We start from the raw sequence: 26,434 nt of genomic DNA, 5'->3' as shown, positions 1-26,434 counted from the left end.
CAAAATCTGATTGCGCAAATATTTAAATATTAAAAATAAACATTAATTTATAAATAAATTACTTAAAAAAAATATATATATTTACTAAACTTCAATGTTTTTGAAGTAAAAATGGTCTTAATATATTTAAAAAATTTTGAAAAATGAAGAAGTTATAATCAAGTTAAAAAAAATGGCATGAAATTTGCAAAATAATAACAATATTCAATTTATATTTGGTACAGTTATTTATAACCTAAAATACTACTAATAAATAAAAAATAAGAAAAATCTGAGACATGACACTCAACTTCCCCACGAAACTACACACCTGTTTCATATCCTTTATATTTTTTCAAAAATTAGATGCTCATACTATAATAAATGCAATGTGAAAAAGTAATTTTTCTGTTTGCCAACAAAATTTCCAGTAGTTATTTTTATTTATCAGGGTGGCCAGAAGTCAGGAAAATTTGGGAAATTGAAAAAAAATTAAAGAAAATGTCAATTACATACTTTCTAAATGCTTAACCCTCCGTCAGTCGCATGATAAGAAAGCTCCTCATCTAGTTTCTTTTTTATTTATATATTTTGAAATACCTACATAAAATTAAAATCCCATAATTTCAGTACCTTTCATAGCACTCTTCTTTCATGTATATTAAAAGAGTTTTCGTGTTCTTTAATATTATTGTTTTCATGTTATTAAATTTAAAAGTACACGGAGAGAAAAATATAGCGTTTGTAGCTTGAAAGTTCTACCTTTAAACGCATGGCACATCTGCATAGTACGATTGCACGAAGTTATGCTTTTTTGGTATAGTTTTATACAACTGTACACTGAGAAAAAAATGCTATAGAATCTATAACACGCATATTCACATACGTTCAAAAGCAAATATAATTAACTTAATGCAATATGTAGTTCATTTTATAGCACTGCTACTGAACCAAAGAATACAGTTTCTGATTCAATGGCAGTGCTGTAAAATGAACTACATATCGCATCAAGTTAATAGCATCTGCCTTTGAACGCATATGAATATACATGCTATAAATTCAATAGCATTTTTTTTTCAGTGTAGTATAAGGCCACGACTCTTAAGCAAGAACGTCCATACAAAATTAACATATGGGATAACATCCCATACTACAAACGCTTGATTTTTCTCTCTCATGTAGCAAATGTCGGGAATCTTTGACACAAAGTGAGGAAACTTCTCACCATACGACTAATCACGTATGGTCAATTTGCTTTGTTATTAATTTTTATTTTTACAATATACAATAACTGAGGATAATTTAAATTTAATTGTCAGTTTATTATTCGTAATAAACATTTAAGAAAAAAATTGGCATTTTATAACTTTATTGGACTGATTTATTAGGGTGATGAGATTCCTCACCTGCAACTGCTCGCGTTACAAAATAAATTATTAGTTTAAAAAGAATTTTTAAATAAATTTATCAAAATTTTTCATCAATTTAAAAATTATTTACTCCCCATTTCAATAAATCTAAATTTAAATTATTTGAAGCGTTTATTGATTAAGTTTGTAGTCGATGTAAATTTAAATTCATTCTAATTATTCCAATCAATCAATACAAGAAGTTTTTGTAACTTGAAATTATTAGATTTTTATTAAAATTCATTAAATTTAATAAACATTTTTTATCAGGGAAAATTGAAAATTCTATACTTGTGGCAATCCTGTTTATATATTTCCAATAGTTTTTGAAGCTCTGAATTCGAACCTGAGAATAAAAACTTTCCATTACGTCAGAATTTTGAGAAAAATGTTGAAATCCCTACTATCTTTTTATTTAATCCTAATCTCAGTAGTTGAGCAAAATTTCTCTACCGAGGAAAACTTAATGAAATATCCGCGGTAAAAGTATCATCGATGTACACTGGAACCTCTGACGATTGCAGCGCGCGTGTCAAGGTTAAAGTTACGTCAAAAAGTGTAAACACTCAGGCCGTACATATTATGTACTTACTTATGTATGGGATATATGTTCGTATAAAAATTGAGATTAATTTAATTCTTTCTAAATTAGAGAAATATGAATATAATTACATATATTTAAATTATAATAATGCAGTTTATAATATCTATCACTCCGATCGATTGTTTAAATTAGAAACGAGGAAAAAGAAACTGGGTCTGAAAGAACAGGCAAATGTGACACTATGTTTTACCCTCTGACCCTTCTTTCCGCTGCCCACCAAGTTTTTGTAAATATTTGCAATGGTTAGAGTTTCCTGTACAGTACCTTCTAAACCCGCACACTTCCTTGCCATAGGTTAATCCGCTGCAGAGAATCGATGAATTTTTCTTTGCTGATTTTCACCTGTTATAAGTTGAGGAAAAATTTTCGAAAATTACAATAAAAAAATAACAAGTACACTAGAGTGGTCCAACAATATATAGAAAAAATTTTGCTAATGAAAGTTTTTGTCCTGCAGCAAAAATAAAGAAATTTTGTTGATTCATATTTAAAGTGCACATCGGTCTTCTTCTCTTAAAAAAAGTTTTCAGAAATGGGCAAAAATATGATTTTTAGGGGTATAAATCCCATTTTTCTCCTAATTCTGAAGTGATGGAAAGTTTTCATTTGCAGGTTCAGATTCAGATAAAAGAGTTTGAAAACAAGCAACTGAAAAAATAGAAATTTTCAGACTTTTTCTATTCCCAAATCAGACTCTGAAAATAATAAATGCACAGGGTTGTTAATTATTATTATTGTTTTCTAATCTACTAACTTTTTCGATACAGCTTGATACATTTGAATCTGAAATTGAATCACTTCTTGCTGGTAAGAAAAAAAGATTAGATAAAGATAAACAGGATAGAATGGATGAACTTAAAGGAAAGCTCGAAAAACATCGATATCATATTCGTAAACTAGAAACATTGCTTCGGATGTTAGATAATATGTCCGTCGAAGTTAATACGGTAAGCCTTCAACTTTTCTTTAAAAATATTTTATTCTATAATAAGGTTATTTTAGTAAATTACTTTAAGTAATCGAAATAACACAATACAATACAAAATTTATTTACAAACTTGCTTAAAAAGTATAATTGGCCAGTTGAGTAGTTAAGTTTTTTTTAACAAAAGTGTCAAAAGTGAAACTAGATACAAATTGGTAAAATTTTATTGCATTTGATATAGGAGAATTTTTGGGATTACTGAATGTAAATCATATTTTTAAAATTCAAAATGTCAACTAATATGATAGCCAAATGTTAAAAATTTTTATTGAATCCAATTCAAACTTGTTACTCGGTGGTTCTTTTGAGGTCGCTCAACAAATTTGAATTTTTAAAAATCAACTTGAGATTTGTAATTAGCGATTCAAAAAATCCCCAAGCAGCATATAAAGTTAACCCTTGCGTGCCTGAGCTGGATCCCTCGGACCCAGACAATTTGCTTTTTCATCTACTTCTATTTAAGAAACTTTTTTTCAAAATCGTTATCAAATCGGATTAGCTGATGCTATAATGTACATTTTTTTAAAAAAAGAGCATTTTTTATGTAAAACTCTTTCTAATACATTATTTTATATCTCTTTAGTACGCAGATGCCTGAGCTGGGTCCCTCGGACCCAGACAACTTTTTTTTCATGTACTTCAACATATTCGCTTAAAAATCGTTACTCGGGGTTTTTCGGGGTCGTTGATTACGAATCCGGTATCCGTTTTTCAAAATACAAAATGACGGATCCAATATGGCAAACAAATTTTTAAAAAATCGTTCAGATTCGCTTGAAAATCGTTACTGGAGGGTTTTTAGAGTCGCTGATTACAAATCTCATGTTACTTTTTTAAAATTCAAAATGACAGAACCAATATGGCCGAAGACTTTTAAAAAAACTTAACGTATTCATCTGAATATAGTCACTCGGGGGTTTTCTGGGTCGCTGATTACGAATCCGATATTAGTAAATTGTATTGATTTTTAATTTTCCTGTCCGCCATATTGGATCTGCCATTTTTAATTTTAAAAAATGGACGCCGAATTCGTAATCAGTGACCCCGAAAACCTCCAAGTAACGATTTTCAAGCGAATCAGAACGATTTTTTAAAAATTTGTCCTCCATTTTGAATTTTGAAAAACGGACACCAGATTCGTAATCAGCGACCCCGAAAACCCCCGAGTAACGATTTGCAAGCAAATTTGTTTAATTTTTAAAAATTTGTCCGTCATATTGGATCCGCCATTTTGAATTTTGAAAAACGGATACCGGATTCGTAATCAGCGACCCCGAACTCAGGCACGTGAGGGTTAATTAATAATTTATATTAAATATATATTTATATGTTTCATATATTTTTCTATTTATTTATTGTACAATTTACATAAAAAATTAAAAAAATAGTTTTCTGTATCCCCTAACCGAAAGTACGATCTTCCGGGAACAGCGACTTTTGTGGCTTGCTCGAGCCAACGCACGCTCTGATTGGCTACGAGATTTTCGTGACCAGCTAACTTAGCAACCACATAGTAACGCTTATTTCAAGGCCTTTGTTATGACATGGGATGTGAATAACCTCATATCTAAATTATTTTTCAAATTTATGTACCTAAATATATTGCAGTTGAACGAGTGTTTTTTCTCTTTTTTTAATTTTTAAACTAAATAACTTCTTTTCTTCTGTCAACTGTATAACTATAATAAACAATACTTCTTGGAGGTTAATAGCACAAATGTACACAAGTGGTTAGATCCTTTGGCAGAAAGACTTTTTTTTTGCATGTTTTTTATCTTTTGCAAATTTTTTTGATGCCTGCCCCGACCAGCAAAGACCTGGACTTCACCTCGGATTTGCAAAAGTCGGGCGAGCTGTCAGCTGATCGAGGCTAGGAGCAGATATTAAGTACATTTCACCGCACGCTTCGAGAGGTGGCCACGAGAGCGCGCTAACGCAATCCGCTACATTAGACACAGTATAGATATGCCAGACATAGTAAAGATTAATGATATTTTATTAATTAATATTAATTATTGAACGTACTTTCGGTTGGAGATACAGAAAAATTGTATACGACACATGACCAGAAAGCTGGATGCCCTGGCAAGCGATATATAAGGCCTCGACTTCGCCTCGGCCCTATACATCTTGCCCGCCAGGAAATCCATTTTTCTGGCCTAGTATCGTAATATACTATTTAACAAATTCATTATAAATGGGGCGAAATTCTTCAAGTGTATCAATAGCCAAAATGTGAACATTGGATTCTTTGAAGTTATAACTTTTGTATAAAAGGGTAAAATAAATTTTGACCTGTACCGAAGATGGACGATGGAAGCTCGTACGAAGGGAGCAAACATAGGTCCATACTGTAAAGTCTCGTTTTTTTCTCCGTGTAGGCATGAGATTCATGGAATAATACCATGAATTCATGGTATTATTCCATGAATCTCATGCCTATAACGCGTTTAACGCGTGGGTTTCCACAGGGAAAAGCCATCATTTTTCTCTCCGTGTAGGTTTTCGAAGGTTGTTTCCTGATATTTAGAATGGTGCAAAAGTTTCTTAAAAAAATTCAAACTTTACCCCTTTTTTTGAAAATCAAAAATATTTTTTACTTTTTTTAAAAAAAGAATCCTTTGTGCTTTGTAGTCCTTTCGTTTATAAAATTTTTAAAAATTGTCGAAATAAATTTTCTTCTATATAGAAGTATGTTATATGAGATCCTGATCAATTGTCCGGATGGATGTATGTGTGTGGACCTTTTTTGTAAACACGATAGCTTAAACAGATTTTAATGAATTTAAGTAAAATTTGGTAGGATTATTTATCACATTAATATTTCAATATTGGCACAAGGATTTTAAAAAATACCCCCCAAAAAAATGTTATCGTCTTTTTTCCCAAAATTTGTTTTTAATCAAAAAAAATTTTTTAATAGCAAAATTTAAGGTGATATATAATAAAATCAGATTCTTTACGTCAAGACAAATCAATTGGTATATATAAAAAAATCAAAAATTCACATTTTAGCTAAAAATTTTTTTGTTTATTTAAATTCAAGTTTAAACATAAAATAATTGTATTCCTTGCATTAAAACGAATCGATTGGAATATATAAAGTATATGTTTTACCTAAAATTAATTAAACTTTTCCTTATTTTTAATTGTCTAAAAAAATTTAATTATTTTTAATCAATTTAAAACGTTAATGTTAATAAAAAATGAAAAATTTACAAACAAATAAACATACTGTGATTCTGAACATACCAATTGAAAGTTTACGTAATACTGCATCCAACGAGTCCTATATGAAGTATTTTGGATTGTTAATAAACAATTAGCTAGCATTGCAATTGTTTATTAACAATCCACTAATCCAAAATATTCCATATAGGGCTCGTTGGATGCAGAATTACGTTAACTTTCAATTTGTTTGTTCAGAATCACGGTAGGTTTATTTGTTTGTAAAATTTTTCAATTTTTATTAAAAGATTGAAAAAATTTTGGTGTAGCAGCTGCACTAATCGTAAAATGTCTATATTCAGTTAACTTGACTTATATAAAAACTCATGGCAAATATTAAGTATGAAATCCACTGTTCGTAATTGACCAAAATTTTAATCTTCTTCCCCCTCTACAATTTTTGATAAAAATTAATAATAATTTATGGATGAAGCACCCACCCATAGTACCAAATGTTATGCAAATTGCAGCTTGATATGATGTAAGACAATTTTTTTTGTAATTGGTACACTTTAGAAATTTTGCCTCATATATGTTTATGTATATGTAATTTGTTTAAGATCGCACCATCCTGTTCCTCATTTACATAAACATTTGCGTTCTACTCCATTCTTAAAAAAATAATCATCAGTACTAATGTCTCACGATTTTAGTTTAGTAATAATATTGTTCGATGACCTCTGTAGGAGTATATCCTTAAACCAGGGTCCTTTAGATCTCTATAACACATTTACAGGGTGTCTACTGGTTCTGTAAGTCCTGGAAGTGTCCTGAAATTTCAAAAAATGTCCTAGAACCTCCTGGAATGTTAACTTCTTTCCTTGAATTTCATATATTTTGGTTTATATTTTCAATAATTTCGTTTACATAGCACAGCACTTCAATTGAATAAAAGTCCAGGAATTTAAAATTAGATTTTCAGTAGACACTCTGATTTAAGAAATATATATGTTTGGTAAGTTCTCTCGTTGAGTACGACTACCCATGTTGGAATCATCATATCAATGTATTATGGAACAAAAATTCCATAATACCCTCTATAAGGTTTCCAATATATACACGACCTCTAAAAGTTTAAGGCACACAACAGATTCTGTCAGCATCACCATTAACCAGCAAATCAATATGTAATGACATCCATAAGAATTTTAAATCGAAGTTGACTCAGGTTGTGGGCAGATGAGTTTGAAAATTTTTTATTATACCTGCAAGTTCATTCGAACCAAGCAATTTTGTTTCACTTAGAGAAGAGCTCTGAAGATAAAGAGTTCATCTGTAAGAAAGAGTACCCATCTTCAATGGGACCCCAAATGAGTATTTATTAGTTTTATTAAAGAAGGTAACTGAGGAGTTGCATGTTCTAAGAAGATCATTAAACACCATTGCAGGATTAGTCGAATTCTCAATAAAATTTACTATCAATGGATAACCATGTAAAAATCGAAAAGTACGATTTAAAATTGCAGTCTTCTGCCAATAATTTTCTTAAATAGTTTTGACATAACAGATTGTTATACCAATGGAAAGAAAACCTTTATCCACCGATTTTATTATCAATATGACATATACCTCTCTCTAAGAACTTGTAAAGGAGGACTAAGCAAACATTTTATTCAAAAGGGACCTGATGAATTATTATTATGAGGTAAACGAAAGTTCCCAAATTATCTTAACTGTCAAACCATCTAAACCCGGTACTTAATCTGATTTAAATTTAAAGCAAGTGCAGCCTTTTTGTTTGCTGAAAAAGAGACAGTATTTGCCAATGAGTAAAGTAAGTTGATCAAGAAAGAATCTGTAGGAACGAACGTTCATAGGAAGTGCTTTCACTCTGTTTAGAAGTACTTTTATTGTTCTCCACATAGAGAAAAGATTCAAAGTATTATTTTTTGTAGAAATATTATGATTCAGAGCCGCGGTCAATAATGAACGTCCCTTACTAGCAGGTAATAAATCCAAAATTTAATTCTAGATATCTTCCCTTACGTTTCCCCATACTGCCACAAACAAACTCACAACTTTGTCTCAAATAAAGTTCGTCTGTATCAGAACCTCACGTTTCCAAATTGTGGAAAATTTTTTAGGTTTCTAAAACACCGTCCAACAAAATTCAACTTTTTTTTCACACACGAACAACCCTTAAATGAAAAGTAACGAGAACATCTTTGAAAATTAATAATTTTTATGAAACTTGGCACCCAGGGGTTTTCGGGGTCGATGATTACAAATAGGATGTGAGATTTTCAAAATTCAAAATGGCGGATCTAATATGGCGGTTGACATTTTTTATTGTTTATTATTCTTTATAAAACTTAGTATCCGGGGGTTTTCGGGGTCGCTGATTACGAATCTGATATCACATTTGCAAAATTCAAAATGGCGGATCCAATATGTCGGACAAAATTTTTTAAATTTAATGGAATTCACTTGAAACTTGGTACGCGGGGGTTTTCGGGGTCGCTGATTACGAATATGATGACAGATTTTCAAAATTCAAAATGGCGAATCCAATATGGCGGTCGAAGTTTCTAAAACGTAATTTTGTAGTATATAACCATTTTGAATTTTGAAAATCTGACATCCTATTTGTAATCATCGACCCCGAAAACCCCTGGGTACTAAGTTTCATAAAAATTATTAATTTTCAAAAATGTTCTCGTTACTTTTCATTTAAGGGTTGTTTTCACCCCTAAAATCGTTAAATGCCTGATCTTGCAAAACGGCAAAACATTGGTCACTTTTTTTGGGCCCTAGTTTCCGAAAATGTTTGGTTTGTTCTTGTGTGAAAAATCTTGTCGGACGGTGAAATAGATAATAAGTGTATTTTGGCCCTTCAATGGAGGCCATCTATAAATTACGTAACCCGCATTTTTGGAAATTTTATCCCCCCCCCCTTCTCTCTTTCATGTAACACTTTGTTACATACATTAGCTCCATTTTTTCTATTAGTCGTAACAAATAGCTTCACCTCTCCTCCCTCTTGGAGCGTTACGTAATTTATGGATGTTCTGATATTAAAATGAACTGACAAATAAAATAAAAAAAATACTTCAATTAATTTAATTAATTGTTTTTGATGTTTGAAATATAATAAATTGCTTAAAGTAATTTATTTATTAAATAAGTTTTTTACTATTAATAAGGATTTAAATTTTTTAATTAATTTTTGACATCATATTCATTGTTGCGGAATGAAGTCTGAATAAGTGAATAATAACAGTAATAATAATAATATACAGATAAAGAGAATAAAAGAAGACGTGGAATACTATATTGAATCGTCACAAGAGCCTGACTTTGAAGAGAATGAATATATTTACGATGATATTATCGGATTGGATGAAGTTGAATTATCTGGAGTCGGAATTCCTTCTTCAGCAACTACAGATAGTAATAATAGTAATGAAACTGGAGGAACTCCTACGTCTACTAATTCTGGAACTTCGCCCATACCATCACCCCCTCTGAGTTCAACTATGCATAATCATTCAAGTGATAGTTCTACTGATGCAGATAAAAAGACTAAGGTAATTTTTAAAATTATATCACGTCATTTTATGTACGTTTACTCAACGAGTAAAGGTAGAATATATTAAAGTCTATATATTTTACTAAGATGATACATCAAATTTGTATCGAATTTAAAACTATGTAATTTTGTTATAAGTTCTTAAATCTCAAATCGAAATACTCGTTTTCTTTTCTCTTCGCTCTCTAAAATGCATTATAACTTCTCGTTCCATCATTAATACAAATAAGATTTTTTTTGTTATATCTTGCTGGTATGACCATCAGAAATTATCTCTACTTCTAATTGGCTGGCATGATATTTCATCTTCTTTTCGCTTTCGTCCCTATCAAAGTTATTATTATTATGATTATTAATAAAGTAGAATGAGTAAAAAAATCACTAGGGTAAGTGTATCAATTACTGTTAAGGTCCCAATTACTGCGATTTTTATAAAATTAGTAAAACTTAGTAATTGAGAACATAAAACAGTTTCAAAATGACTTTAAAACTTATTCCTAATGATAATTGATATTAGATCCACTAAAAATGCATATTTCGACTATTATCAAATTAGTTATTTATTTTTCAATTGAACCTATCACAGTAATTAGAGCATGTGTATATTTTTCTCATGCTGCTATTACTGTGATCTATCCAGTCAACCTAACCTCTAAATCAACGCTTTTTGCGTTACAGTAATTGGTGCACATGATTCACAGTAATTCATGCAAATTTGCAGTAATACCAGCATATGCCATTTTTTAAAAAGTTAATATTTTTAATAATATATATTAGTTTTTTTCAAGTTTAAAGTATCGTTTCTATTTTAATAGACACTAATAGTGATTTAACAAAAAGAAATAAATCATTATTTTATTTACACTTCTATTATTTTATCATTAAAGTCGGTCTTGGGTTGTACATCACAGTAGTTGGGACATTTACCCTACTATCGGTTCAAAAATTCAAGTCCTATGAAAAAAAATATTGTACTTCACTTAGAATAACTTACAAAAAAAAATTGTAAATTGGTATATTGATAACACCCTGTCGAAGAGCAGTATTTATTTTTTTTTATTACCTAAATATTTAAAGAAACCTCTCGAATGGTTTATAAGCATACATTTAAAATTAAATACTCAAGTTACATTCCTTTAAAAATTAAACAATATATAATTACACGTCGCAATATTTGGTTTAGACAAAAACATGTCCACACATAAAGGCAAATACATTTTCATTAAATGAAAATACATGTTGTAAATTTTCAAAATCTACACCACATCTACAACCAGAACTGTTTACAATACCTACACGTGCTAGAGAGGTTGCTAAGTTATAGTGTTCTGCCCTACAACGATTTATTGTCACACGTTGTTTTCTTGATAAAGACTTATAATGGAACTAGGTTTTTCTTGTATCAGTATAATAGTTTTGAATATAGTTTTTATCCTTAGTCAAACCCTGTTCCAATACAAAATCTCTAGTTTGCAAGTAAGACCTTTTCCTAAAGTTTCTGAACTTTATAATTAGTATAACTTAAATTATAATTGCAAAGAGTATCAATTAACTTCAAGGAGTTCATCACACTCATAATATTTTGACAAAGTAAAATTTTTCGGTTACGTGTTTTATTTTACATAAGCTATAGTACTTGTTAACAAAAGTATATGGGCGATTCAACGTGAGATTTACCTATGACCTTTTAAATTCGTCTAAATATATTTTTTCTTATTCTTTGTAGAAAAAAAAGGTTTACGTATTTTTTTATTTTTTTATAAGTGCTCAAATTTTCGATTTATGAATTTTTAAAAATCTGATTTTTTCAAGTTTTTTGAAATAGGTACACCTAATTTCAATGACATGTAACTCTAAAAGTATTGATTTTAGGAATTATGATTAACATACACAAAAGTTTCAGTTTTTTATCGACTTTCAAAATATGTTGACGAAAAAAAAAATTTTGAATTTGTTTATAAAAAACAGCGATTTTTCATAAACAAATAAAATTTTTTTAAATTTAGGCGCGATTTTTATTATTTTTTTTAATTTTTACACACATGAAAATAAAAAGAAAATTTTGTAATAAGTTTTGGAGTGGGCCTGATGATCCTTTTGTTTATATAATTTGTTTTAAAAAAAAATTTTACTTTTTTTTAGTTTTTTTTTTATTTTTCAAAATGAAAAGTGTTTTTGACACTAGGATCTACTAGTAAATTCATAGAAAAGCAAATTAAAATACATTTTATTTTGAAAAATAAAAACAAAATTTTCTTTTTATTTTCATGTGTGTAAAAATTAAAAAAAAATTTAAAAAAATCTCGCCTAAATTTAAAAAAATTTTATTTGTTTATGAAAAATCGCTGTTTTTTATAAACAAATTCAAAATTTTTTTTTTCGTTAATATATTTTGAAAGTCGATAAAAAACTGAAACTTTTGTGTATCTTAATCATAATTCCTAAATTCAATACTTTTAGAGTTACATGTCATTGAAATTAGGTGTACCTATTTCAAAAAATTTGAAAAAATCAGATTTTTAAAAATTCATAAATCGAAAATTTGAGCACTTATAAAAAAATAAAAAAATACATAAACCTTTTTTTTCTGCAAAGAATAAGAAAAAAATATATTTAGACGAATTTAAAAGGTCATAGGTAAATCTCACGTGGAATCGCCCATATGTTTTTGTAGTCCAGGATCTAGGGTACATTTTTATCATTCATTACTAAAAAGCTAATTTTCCTTGAATAATTTTCTTTCGATGAGACGCCCAACTTTTTTTTAAATAAAAATTCTCCAATGTGGTAGCTAACAGGGATAGGAGGGATAAAATATGTCGATTTGACGATTCTCAAGAATTTATTACTAACTGAGGATTTTTTTTAATAAATCTTAAAAAATTTATTAACATTATTGAAAAAATATTTGTCCTACAAAATGTATTGTTTTATCAAAGAGTACCCACCTTCCAACATGTATCGATAACGAGGTCATCAAAATTAATTACTAACTAGTTGGTTTTTTTACTGCTGCTTAGTTAATATTTATATAATTTGACACCCACATTGTCCTACTAATTGCGTGGTACGTTATTCCGGTCCTGCGCTCAGAAATTGTTAGTAACACAAGACCGTTTTTCTTATTACTAACTGTAGGACAAAAATATTACATAATAGGTTAGTGTTTATCTATCCAAATGTAACAATCTCCTACAAGAAAACAGGTAATTATCATTTTCGTTTTTCTATTTGTAACATAACATTCCGTGTGTAAAAGTAAAATGGGGCCCAGGTGGTTCCCAATTGGGCTTCCCAGCTTCTAGGTAGGGCCAAGCAGCGTTAGCCCAGGTAGGAAATTCTTGGGTTTAGAAAAGTTCAGCCAAGGCACAGTCCACCTGGAAAGAATCCCAGGCAATGCCCAGGGAATTTTCTGTGTTACTCTTTGATCAGACTATACATTTCGTAGGACAAATGTTTTTTTAATAATGTTAATAATTTTTTTAAGATTTAATAATGACCCACAGTTATTGATAAATATTTGAGAATCTTCAAGTCGGCATATTTTATCCCTCCTACCCCTGTTAGCTACCACATTGGAGAATTTTTATAAGAAAAAAAGTTGGGCGTCTCATCGAAAAGAAATTATTTACGAAAAATTAGTTTATTAGTAATCAATGGTAAAAATGTACCCTGGGTCCTGGACTATTGAGTTTTTATTTGACAAAATTCTTGCTATATATCAATCACATAGAAACACAGAACGATCCTTTAACAAAGGTATCTTAGACTCAGACAAAAGACTAAAGCTATTCTCACATCATTATTTTGAATATACATCCCCCTGAGAAACTCCCATAAAGACCTTTCTAGTTTTACCGATAAAATGTGCAGTATGAATATATCTTTCATATCTTTCAACTTTATGAAAGAAATTAATTTATTTGAACAACCAACTAAGGCAAGCTTTGAAAGTAAGATATCAATATTTACATTATCAAAAGATGCTTGGACGTCAAGTGCAGTTTTACGATTTTAAAAAAACAGTAAAAATAAATTGCTAACTTCTTCTAACTTTAATTAGTAAAAATCAAAAGTTTTTACATATTTCTAGTTTAGATAATATGTGACGCTCCACGAGAAAAGGGTGCACGGAAAACTGAGCCTAATGTTATTTCGGGGATAGGTCCCTTCTCTCGTGGAGCGTCACATATAATATCCAGTTTGATCTGCCCCATTTTAATCTGGAATTAGTCCAAAATTTTAACCAGAGACCCTCACAGTACCGAAACTTTCCTAAAGATTTATTTGAAATGTTTGGAATATTTAATTGCAATGTTTAGTGAAAATTGTGTAAAGACTTAAATGTCCCGATTAAATAAATGTTTAGTGTGAAACTTTGTGAAACTTTCCTGAACATTTTAATGAAATTTTCTCCTAATTATAAATATGATTATAATTAGGCGAAAATTTCATTTAAATGTTCAGGAAAGTTTCGCGCTAAACATTTATTCAAGTGGGACATTTAAATCTTTACACAATTTTCATTAATTATTGCAATTCAATATTCTGAACATTTCAAATAAATCTTTAGGAAAGTGCTGTGGAAACTATGGTTTTAAAAAAATACCACACTCTTAAGGGGGCAGTCCACGTTCGGGCCGTAATTTCGAGCCTCTTTTTAGGAAAGGTTTGTAAATAAACTACACACGATAATGAAAAACAGTTTTTTGCCTTTTATTTTAGCACTTTTAAACTCCTAAAATATTGCTTTTAATGTAAAATAATATTAACACACGCGACCTTAAAGCGTCCTTGATTGCATGCCTGCAGTAATGCTGCGTCCAACTTTCTGGTAAGAATTTGTCTATTTAAATTTCCTGAATCAAAAAAAAAAAAAAAATGATTTCCTTTGTTATTATGTATGTTGGCTTTTTTAAAAATTTTTAAATGCCTCATTTTGGCAGACTCTTTTCTCAAAATTTATTATTGACCGTTCTTTTGAGCTTATTAATGTTGTAAAAATTGCGCAAGATAATATTTTTGAAAAAATTTATGTTCTGACCTAGAGAAATGTTTATTGAACAATTTAAAAAAAAATCTCTTCGATTAATGAAAAACTTCTAGTCCATGTCTTACCAAAATGTTCGGAAAACACGAGTTTTGGGAAAATGCGTTTATACATAAATGATTGAAAAAACATAATTGGAGAATCATACCGCTTAATCGGCTATACCAGGGCAGTAGAGTTCACATTCCTCATTGAGAAGATGTTTCCGGTTTGCCACTTAGGAGTGCACGGTCATGTTGGAGATTCAATTACTCATTAAGGGTATGTGGGCAAAGGACGTTTTTTTGTGGTTCGAAACTTTCTCTGAAATAAAAAAAGAATTCGGGTTAAAATTATGGAGCAATGATTTTGTTTGGTACAAGGAATCTCGGTATTCTTCACATTTACTATAACATAACGCAAAAATAATAAAAATAAAGCAATAAAAAGTAAAACAATGTGTTTTATCATAGTTCATTCAGTTTAAAAGTGCCACTTTTTAAACTTTATTTTTTAATAATTTAACGCAAAATTATGTATTTTTCGGAGAACAGCGAGATTACTTGAACCAAAATCTATCATCCCTCAAAATTTTAGACAGAAATATTTTCTCATTTTAGAGTAAGATGTATACTACCAAAACAGATATTCCCATACTAGGTCACGTGGGAGGTTTCCACATACCCTTAACTAAAAATGGGGCACATTTCTAATAACCTCTATATTGGAAATATACAAAAAAGAAAAATCGATTTTCTCAAACCACTCGTGCTGTGTAATCAATTTTGATTGTTTTGACTTACTTTGATTATTGTTGCAAAAAACCAATCAGCATATTATGTTAATGCACAAACTTGGCTATAATATATATTTATGTATAACATTACAATTTTCAGAAACTTATAATTTAAACAAATTTAAATTGTCACGTTTTTAATTGGTTATTATTTTATATTTGTAGCCGGTTAAACCAACTGCAGTCAGACCATTAATAAATTCTCAGTCAAGCATTCCAACTTCAGGAAATATTACTACTGTGAAACCAAATCTATTGCCAAGCAGTACTCCCAGTAAAGCAGTTCCTTTAATACCTAACCACAACTCACAGAGTTCTACGAGTAATCACGTATCCATGACCAATGCTGGTAATTTTGCTACTGTAGCAGCATCGCACAGCAATTCTCAAGTTGTTCATTCTACTTCTACTAAAACGCCATGTAAAATCGAACATTACAGCTGCACGATTGAAGAATCCAGTAAGTATCATTTTTCAGCTACTATTTAAATTAAAAAAAATTCATTGTTAAAATCAGCAACCCATCATAGGATTGCTCTTACTCAAGTTTCGGGGTACCTCAGCGCCCTTTTTAATGGTTTGAAACTAGGGCTATACCTTAGTTAATAACACTCGTGCTCGTTACAAACATAACGCGTTATAATTTAATAAATGTTACGTTATAACTATTTTTCTTAATGTTGACAACTTAATGACTTTTCAGGTCATGGAAATGAAAATGGACTTTTATCTTCCTCATCTACATCAAGTGTTACTTCTAATCCACCACAAACGATTTCTCAACAGCATAGTAACCCATCGCTTGCGCAATCTTCTCTTGTTCTACATAGTCAACAAAATCAAAATCACAATTGCGAAACGGAAGTAAGCATACCTGTTCCACCGTCATCATCACCACATTCTTCTGTAAGCAGTTGTTCTTCACCTATACCAGTGAATTCTTGTTCACCGACGCCTTCCAGTGCTAATGGGCTTATCTCTAAACTTCCTGATGGCTTGTCTTCTCTAAAATCAATTGCTCAACAAGTAATCGTTCGAGCTGGTTTAGAAATACCGTCATCGGAAACAAATAGAAATATTTTTGATAATTCTAAGTCGAATATTAACAATAACAACATAACCTCAGAAGCGCACATTCCACCTCTGCTTGGTGTAGCACCTTTAGGTACAGTCCCGCTTCAGAAAGAGCATCAGCATCAATTTCAAATGATGGAAGCTGCATACTATCACATGCCACATCCCTCCGATTCGGAACGTTTAAGAGCATATTTACCAAGAAATATATGCCCTACGCCATCTTACTACCAACAGGTGAGTCATTTTTTATAAATAAATTCATTTATTTAGACTTAGCAGTCCATTCTTCCACAAAGTGGTTTACAATAATAATAAACATTACATAAATTATAAAAATACAAAATAAAATTAATACAAGATAAAACACTCACTCCCAAGTTGAAATGCAATTAATAGCATCTTATCACTAGTTCCTAAAACATTGCCGAAATAAACTTTACAAAACGTTTCGGAAACAAATCGCTTTTATCTGAAAGAACATTTAACCTAAAGGATTCAAGGATCGCGTACTCCAGGAGTTGAGGGAAAACAGTCTTCTTTTTGTTCATTTCAAAACATGCACAATTCTCCCTTTGGTAACTGAAACTCAACTTTATTTATCACAATTAAATTTCTGTGAACATTTAAAAGCCTAATCTGAGCAAAAGTTCACTTGATATTTAATTTCGAGCGAGAGCCGTTGTAACATTAAGTGGGGCCAGATCTCCAAACATTGTGAACTTTTTCGAGTCCGATAATCCCTTCCAAGCAAAAAATCTTTAAAGTCATGAAGGTTCAGCTCCCTTCTAGCAATTAAATTCCCTATATTCAAGGATTATTATTCATAGATTAATTCTGTTGCACTTCTCAAAATAGCACTTTAAACAACCGTACCAATTCCAACTCTGGAATACCTTGAGTATCGAGAAGAATCCATACTATAAATTTTTCAAATCCAAGACAGCGATCTCTCCAGAATCAAAAGGGAAATTGGTAAACAACCCGTTTCCAGTCTCACCGCATAATTAGGAGTGCAACTAGGCAACAATAACAAATTCTTCAAAGAAGAGATCTGGATCCGCTTGACTTTATCAACTTGCTCATGACCTCAAATTTTAATCGCGTATTGAAGAGTACTCAAAAAAAGACTGTAAAAAAGCCTGGAGTTGGCTGCACCAACAACTTGGGAAATATTAGGCTTGGAAGAACCAGATCTAGAGAAAAGAACTCCCAAATATTGATATTGCTTAAGGTAGTACACGCGCGATCACACTCTTATTGGAATTTCGGTGAAATTTAATATCTTAACAGTTAATATCGAGTTCTACATATTCGCAAAGTTTTAATACAATTGACCGTTTCTGAATGAGATATTTAAGTTTAAAGTTTGTTAGTTTAATATTGTTAGCACGAAGTAGTATAAGGAGACCTCACGGCAATGGTAGTAGAGGCAAAAGTCAGCCTACATTTGGGGGAACAGAGTTGTGCTAGTTCTGACAACGTTCAGAGGCAGCGCTTTTGCGGAGAAAATGTAAATTACAGAAACAGTTTTGGCGGTATTATACTTATTGTGTACTACACGTGGTTTGAGATTCAAGTGAAAAATGTTGTGACAAAAAGAAATACCTAAAACAACAATCTTTCAGAATTAATATATTTTATAAACCGCACTTATATACAGCTAGGATTTGAAATAATACTCAAATTATGTTTACATCCGTTTAATACAGGTTAATATGTCAGGAGTAAGCAGACGATATTTCAGTACTAAATTTCAACCGCAGAGGCGCAACCTCTGAACGTTGTCAGAAATCGCACAACTCTGTTCCCCCAAATATAGGCTGGCTTTTAAGCCGCGTGAGGTCTCCTTATACTACTTCGTGATTGTTAGCCTATGTAGAGTGCACATAAATGTCACATTTCTGTCAATGACTTCTAAAATTTTCTATAGATGTTATAAATAAATATTTATAGAATTTAAAACAAAAAAAATTAACAACATTGACCGTTTTGTTTAAGAGATATAAGAGTTTAAAAATGATTAATTTTGAGGTTAATGATTTGTGAGATTAGGGAAAGTACTACTAACCCCAGCATGAGCACGTGTATGAATAGAGGCTAACGATGTATTTAGTACAGCCAAGCAAAAAAAATTTAAGCAACAAGCTGTAGATATCCTAAACTTTTTACTATTGAACTTTATTTTTGGAAGTGATTGCTGCAAGTACTTAACAACTTCAATTTTTTCACTACCGAATTCAAAAGATTTAAAATGTCTATACGAACAATTATGACCAATATTTATTTCTTTATAAGTTGATAAAATAATGAAAGATGTTTAATTTTAATTTTCTTTGCGTTATTAGTATTTCTAAAAATCTCATTTAATTCATGAAGACTTTGATAAAAAAGTTAGTTTTTGCGGCTTTTAATTTTTCTTACTCTATTCAAAGTAAATACTTTTTAAATCAGATTAGAGGTTATATTCATAAAATGTGATAACCCAAGTTATCTCTGTGATACAGATTCCTTTAATTCCTCATATTTTGCTTAAGGTAGTATTACAGTATTTTCAAGCAGTAAAAAAAGGGTTCAAATAAAATTTTTTTTTCTCCTTAATTACTTTATTTAAAGGAAAGAAAGTATTTTTACGTGAAAATTACAGGAAAAATATAGCGAAAATGATTCGGATCGATTTACATAGCGTTGTCAAGGAAAAATAAAAAATATTGAAAAAAGCGTTTAATCCTCCTAGCGCACACACTATTTGACCAAAAGGGTTCATATTTGGTATACATGCGTATTTTTGCGTGTAAATTACAGAAAAAATATAGCGAGCACGATTGGAGTTGATGATCATATTGTTTTTAAGGAAATCTCATATTTTTAGAAAAATTCATAGATTTTTCGAATAAAAAGAGGCGCATGATTTTTCCGAAAAATTAAAAAGTTCGAAATTTTAATTGATCGAATTACTTTAAGTCGATATTTTATTTGGTCGAAAATCTAAAAGAACGACAGTTATGAAAGTCGACATTTTATTTAGTCGATATTTTATTTGACCGAAATTCTAAATGATCGATATTTAAAGTGGTCGACATTTTATTTGGTCAATATTTTGTTTATTCGAAATTCTAAATGATCAATATATAAAGTGGTCAACAATTTTACTCGATATTTTATTTCGTCGAAATTTGAAATGGTCGATTTTTAAAATGGTCGACATTTTATTTAGTCGATATTTTATTTGATTGAAAATCTAAATGCTCGATATTTAAAGTGGTCGACATTTTATTTAGACGATATTTTATTTAGTCGAAATTTTATTAGTTCGATATTTTGTTTGGTCGATATGATACAGGTTAGACAACAGCAAAGTAAATCCAGCTTATTGGAAATTGTGATTGAATCAAATATATTGTTCGCTTGGAAACGGACAAGTCGAGTACAAGGAAAATGACTTTGCCATACGTTGAATCTATTCATGAATCATAATAAACTCCCATGAGAAGAATACATGTGAGAATTGAATTCAAAGCGTATAGGCCATACATTGATATATATAATTGATCTCAATAGCAATTTCTAACTTTCAATCAGAAAAATAACACAATGGATGGTTAAAGTACGACTACTGTAGTCAGGCTCCCTCTGGGCACAACAATGAGAGACAAACTCAAATTGAGTGAGAAAAATCAATTGTACTTGTAACGCGGGAAAATGTCAACACCGGGTTTCAAACACTTTAAATATACTTAAACCTTGAACAAGGGGTATACAGTTAAGATATTAAACTGTCGAAGACCACAACACTGCAAGGTGACACCGCAAATATACAAAAGATGTTTACATAGATCTACAAAGCATTATAAACAGCAGAGGTCACAGCACAATAACAGTGAGTCATCTCAGACTCAGATAAAACCAGTAAAATTTATGAAAGTACACGCGGAACAGAATGAAGTAATAAAATAGATTCTCAGGATGACACAAAAAATTTAGATATTTCACAAAAGGTTACGATGAGCGAGGGTAGAAGTCACACTCGCTTATAGAACAAAACTCAGAACTGATCAGGATTAGAACAAACTTCGAAGAACGCTTCAGAGAGCACGTGGTAGAACGAACGTTTTAATAAAAAAAGGTTATATAGTTGCTTTCAAAAGCAGAACAAATCATAAGTATTCACTAAACAGAACTTGGCTAAAATGAACTAAAACTTGTTTGAACAAATGATAGGTAGAACAAAATCGATGGAAAATGCATGGAGTGCCGGAACATATTCCGTCCGGTCACTACCGCTGCCAAGTTAGAACTCCATTTAGAAGCATCGAATTTTATATCCATCGAAATTTAATTTAGTCGATATTTTAAAAGCTCGACATTTTTTTAGCTATACGAGTTTCCTCTCTATGTTGTTATTATGATTTACATCAATAAATTCAAATTTCCCGCAAAATTTCAATGTACTTTACCGACAATCTACATAGAAAGGAAACTCGTATAGCTAAAAAAGTGTCGAGCTTTTAAAATATCGACCAAATTAAATTTCGATGGATATAAAATTCAATGCTTCTAAATTTCTATCATTTAGAATATCGAACAAATAAAATATCGACCACTTTAAATGTTGTTCATTTAAAATATTTACCAAACAAAATATCTAACTAATACAATTTCGACCACTTTAAATATCAATCATTTAGAATTTCGACAAAATAAAATATCCTCTAAATAAAATGTCGACCACTTTAAATATCGACCATTTAGATTTTCGATCAAATAAAATATCGACTAAATAAAATGTCGACCTTCATAAATGTCGGTTATTTAGAATTTCGATCGAATAAAAAATCGACTGAATAAAATGTCGACCTTCATAAATGTCTATCATTTAGAATTTCGATAAAATAAAATATCGGCCAAATAAAATGTTTATCATTTTAAATATCGATCATTTAGAATTTTGTTCAAATAAAATATCGACTTAATGTAATTCGATCAATTAAATTTTCGACCTTTTTAATCTTTGGGAAAAATCATGCGCCTCAATAAAAAAAGAAGAAAATTTTATCATAAGGGATTCAAATTTATTAATTTTTACATATTTTTACGTGTCGATTACAAAAAAATATAGCGAGAACGATTGGAGTTGATTATCATAGCATTATCAAGGAAAAACTGATAATTTAAGATAAAAATCATGAATTTTCCTCAAAAAACGAAGAAAATTTTATCTAAAGGGCTTTAAATTTATACATTTTTACGTGTAGATTACAAAAAAGATATAGTGAGCACGATTGGAGTTGATTATCATAGCGTTTTCAAGAAAAAACTGATAATTTTCGATCTATGTGTTTTCATGCTCACATTACAGAAAAAATGAAACAAAATTGGAATTTTTCCATCGGCCTTCACACTTTAACCCCCTTAAATTTTAGGTTTAAGGGTACGGAACCCTCAATTTTAATGCGAGTGTAACTCGCACTTGTCCGATTTTTATTTTGTCGAATTTTGATTTAATATTTTGGAATTATATTTCCAAGATGATTTGGAACAGGAATATGCAAAAAAATCGATTTTTTTGACGTTATAAACTGTAATACTACCTTAATAACATCAAAAATTGGCAAAAGCAATAATGACTCATGCAAGTTGATCAAAATTATTTTTTTTTTTTACAGATACAGCTTCCACATTCAGACACTGTAGAATTCTTCCAACGTTTGTCGACCGAAACGCTTTTTTTTATATTTTATTATATGGAAGGTTCTAAAGGACAGTATCTAGCAGCGAAGGCTTTGAAGAAACAAAGTTGGAGGTTCCACACTAAATACATGATGTGGTTTCAAAGACACGAAGAACCTAAAATTATAAATGAAGAATACGAACAGGTAAGTTAATTGAAATTTCTTTAGAAAAATTACAATTTTTTCCATACAAATCTCATTAATTAACATTAAAATAGATTATTCTTCAGTATTCCAACTTAAATTTATTTTTTAAGTCTTTTGTGAAAAAATATTAAATCTCCAAATATTTTAATTTTATATTCAATCTACAAAAAAAAAATTTTTTTGATATCATTGGTTTATTTTTTTACTTTTAAATGTAAACAAAGTATTTTGTCAATGTTAAACTCCATAGAAAAGTGTTTGTTATAGATTTAAAAGTTGAAATGAAATGTCTTTGGGTATTCATCTGTTAGCGATAATTTTAATTTGTGTTTCAGGGAACTTACATATACTTCGATTATGAAAAGTGGGGTCAGCGAAAGAAAGAAGGCTTTACATTCGAGTACAAATACTTAGAGGATAGAGACCTCAATTAAGTGAAGATGTATCAAAGTCTTCTTTTATATTCATGTGATGAGGAGAAATTCAGACGCGAATTATTTTTTTGCGGTTATATATTTTCGAAAAATATAACTTTATTTATTGGCAAGGAATAATAAAAATTTGTTGACCGAAATTGATATAACAGATGTCGTCAAAAATGTTGAAGGTTGATACAACGTATTAAAGGTGTTTAAATACAACCTCCTTTTAAAAAAATGAATCCAATGGCAAAATGTAAATCAGTTATGATTACTGATAGGCAGTAACTGTAAAGTTGTAAACTTTGAGTTGTACCAGTTGCATATTTTAATAGTTTTGTGTGAGGTGTGTGATAAATAGAGAAGGAAGTTATTCTCGTTGACGACTGACTCTAAAATACCAGTACAAACATTATGTGCGACCCATTTGCCGTTTAATGGTATGGTGGAAGACGCTCATGCTATGGTATATCTTAATGTTTAGATTATAAGTAGCCTTTTTTGTATAAATTATATAAAGGTATGAAACCCTTAAATTGAATTACTGTACAGAATGTGTAGAAATAGTAAATAATAATATTATGGAATATATTTTATTTCTCATTCAAAGAAACCTATGTTTTTTCAATTTTATTACTCATTTATACTTATGTTAATCATTTTTTAATAAATAAAAAGTCGATTAATTGATAATTCTCTGATCACTTGTAGTTCAGGGGAACAAATGTTTTTATCATCCCAAAGTTATCCAAAGGAACTAAACTTCACAAGGGACAATTTTAGGGGTCCCTAATAAGATTGACTCGAATTTTCTAATGTCATGAACCCGACAATTCTATAATATTTTCGGATTCATGACATTAAAAAAATTCTTGTAAATTATTATCCTTGCTTGTCCTTGATCAGCCTAACTCCATAGACTTATTGCTTCCTAGTGAATTTCGTGTTAATTTATTTTAAATATTTTACAATATTATTTAAAAAATGCAAATACGAAAATATGTATGTGCAAATTGACAGGACCTTATGATTTAACGCTTTAACTATAAAAATTTTAAATTACATACACACATTCGGAAGTCTGCAGCGAGCTTCTTCTTTAGCTTCAACTTTACTGTGCATCATTTTTACGTATCTCGAATTTGGATTAAAGAGGGATCCTACTTTAGAAGGCTTCTTCTGGGTTTTTAGGATGTTTTTGTATATATTTGAAGTATGTGTAAAAAAATTTGTCAAAAATATTAAAAAATAGACATGTTAAAATTAATTTTTGATGTTGGTGCACATCTTGACTTTAAAAACGGTGGACACGATGGAGACCTCAATTCTTGTCTAAATCATAAAATGAAGGAAAAATTTTAAAGTTTACATAAGTAGTTTCTACTTGAACTAAGAAAATTTCAAAGAAATTTGAAATTCGATTATTTTGAGAGAAAAAAATCATTAAAAGAAAATGTTTAACTGGTTCTCCAAATTGTTAAAAAAAATTTTTTTCGAAATTTTTTAAGTTCAAATAGAAGAGGGATTAATACTGAGTAAAACAAGCCATCATTCATTAAAATCGGTTAAGGCGTTTTCCTTCAATCACGCCCACCAGTTTTGGGGCCATCCATAAATTACGTTACCTATTTTAGGCGAGAGGGGGTCAAAAAAGAATAAAAAATTGGTAACGTAATTTATGAATGGCTCCTTTATAAAAATCGTAAAAAGTTAAATTAGAGAAAACGCTCCCGGCCTTATAAACTACTAATATAATAAAGTACCTTTGCAGGAGTCTTTCTGCGGGTAAAAAATTCGAAATTGACAATAAAATGGGCGCCTCCGAGTATAGACAAGCGCTTGAATACCTGCCCGATTCCTCGATGCGTTTAGTCTCGTAACTTAAAAAATACTTCAGATTGACCTCTAAAACTTTAGGTTCATATTCTTAGATGTATTATTTAAATAATTAAGTACGCAAAAAAAAAATTTTTGATTTTTTTTGACCACGTAAAGTAGGATACCTCCTTAAATTATATCCATACGTTAAGATTTAACAATTTTCAATCGGATCACTAAATAAAATTAAAAAAAGGACAAATAACTGAAATATTGAATAAAATCTGATGTTATGGAGGGGAGTTTCGGAGGGAAGTCTTAACACTACTTTTCATTCAATAATTCAGTTATTTGACTTTTTTTTGAAATTTTCATTAGTGATTCGATTGAAAATTGTTAAATCTTATCGTATGGCTGGCAGATTTTTATTAATTGAAATTAATTTTATTATTTTTTAACAAAAATACCGTCTAAAATCTTGCTCTTTTTGATTTGCCTTTTTGAGAAAATCAACCTTAAGGTATCACATCGGCACTAATCGGAGTCAAAAGTTTGTAGCTCGCATTACTACTTCCCGCACTATACTTTCGCCCTCAACTCCCTATACTCTCAGCCCATACTGTACCTACTTCTACAAATACACTCGTACACGTATACCCCACACTAGCAGCGATTGGAAGGAGTAGGAGGTTTGACAACGTCGCTATAAGTCTCGCTTTGACTACTGTGGACTACTGTCTCTCTCTAACTAATGTTACCATCCTGCGATGTTGCCACATCAAAGTGGCGGGTGTGCTATATATTGCAAATGACGTCATGAAATAGAATTTTTATTTATAATTACGAATAAACGGCACGGTAAATTATAAATTTCTTTGTATATTTTAGTTCCAAATTTATTCCTGAATTCAACATTAGTTTTTGAAAAAAATTTATAGAAAACTTCTGATGATATTTATGAAAATGTACTTCTCCCCCATACATTAGTCCCGTCTCCCATGCAAAATAAGCAACTTTGATTGCTAATATCTCTGGTTTCGTACGGCGAAAATTCTTCATATTTTGCAAATTTGTCAAGAATGATAATAAGAACATATGATAAAATTTTCAAGAAAATCTATAGAAAACGGTTTTACCGATGTGATACCTTAAGGGGGATTTCATGAAAAAAAAATTTTTTTGATTTTTTTTTGCTTGTTTACAATTCTTAATGTCTCTATAGTACACATCAAAAATGTTATGACGAAATTAAGCTCCTATTAAAAGTTATGGTACAATTTATGTACATATGTTGAAAAAAATGTTACTACATTTTTATGAAATTTAGTATCTTAACGTTTTCGTGGTCGCTGATTACGATCTACTCTACATGATTTAATAGTCCTATACTTTCGGAACAAAACGCACCAAAGTTGACTTAAAAATATTGATTTTGTTTAAAGATATGAAGGATTTAACACTAAAGCCAAAAAAGCGTACAAAAACGTTGTTTTTTAAATCGGTTGCAGGGATTGTGAATAAACGGATGGATATTTTGGCCTAATTTTTTTTGCATAGTGTTCAAAATTATCTTCTTTAGTGGTTATACATAAAAATTAAAAAACAAATTTTAATATGTTTTTAAACAATAAAATGGCTGTAAAAAATGTTATTTTTTCAACTTTTTTGTTTAAAGTAGTGCCATT

At 30.2% G+C, this 26,434-nt stretch overlaps 1 protein-coding gene across 1 annotated transcript in view; it reads left to right on the top strand.

The window, feature by feature from the left end:
- The window catches only part of LOC127286730 (CCR4-NOT transcription complex subunit 3), a 69,646-nt gene extending 46,124 nt beyond the window's left edge, over window positions 1-23,522 (top strand). Inside the window, exons 4-9 of the mRNA XM_051313300.1 lie at window positions 2,760-2,939; window positions 9,445-9,732; window positions 15,725-16,019; window positions 16,263-16,870; window positions 22,300-22,509; window positions 22,848-23,522. Coding sequence (XP_051169257.1) covers window positions 2,760-2,939; window positions 9,445-9,732; window positions 15,725-16,019; window positions 16,263-16,870; window positions 22,300-22,509; window positions 22,848-22,946 — 1,680 coding nt within the window. The 3' untranslated portion in view covers window positions 22,947-23,522. The remainder of the gene's footprint in view (window positions 1-2,759; window positions 2,940-9,444; window positions 9,733-15,724; window positions 16,020-16,262; window positions 16,871-22,299; window positions 22,510-22,847) is intronic.
- The last annotated feature ends 2,912 nt before the right edge of the window (window positions 23,523-26,434 follow it).

This window comes from Leptopilina boulardi, unplaced genomic scaffold (assembly GCF_019393585.1).
Source record: "Leptopilina boulardi isolate dan_hultmark-lab unplaced genomic scaffold, ZJU_Lbou_2.1 LbouV2_122, whole genome shotgun sequence".
NCBI classification, from domain to species: Eukaryota; Metazoa; Arthropoda; class Insecta; order Hymenoptera; family Figitidae; genus Leptopilina; species Leptopilina boulardi.
This window is presented reverse-complemented; position numbering and strand designations above follow the sequence as displayed.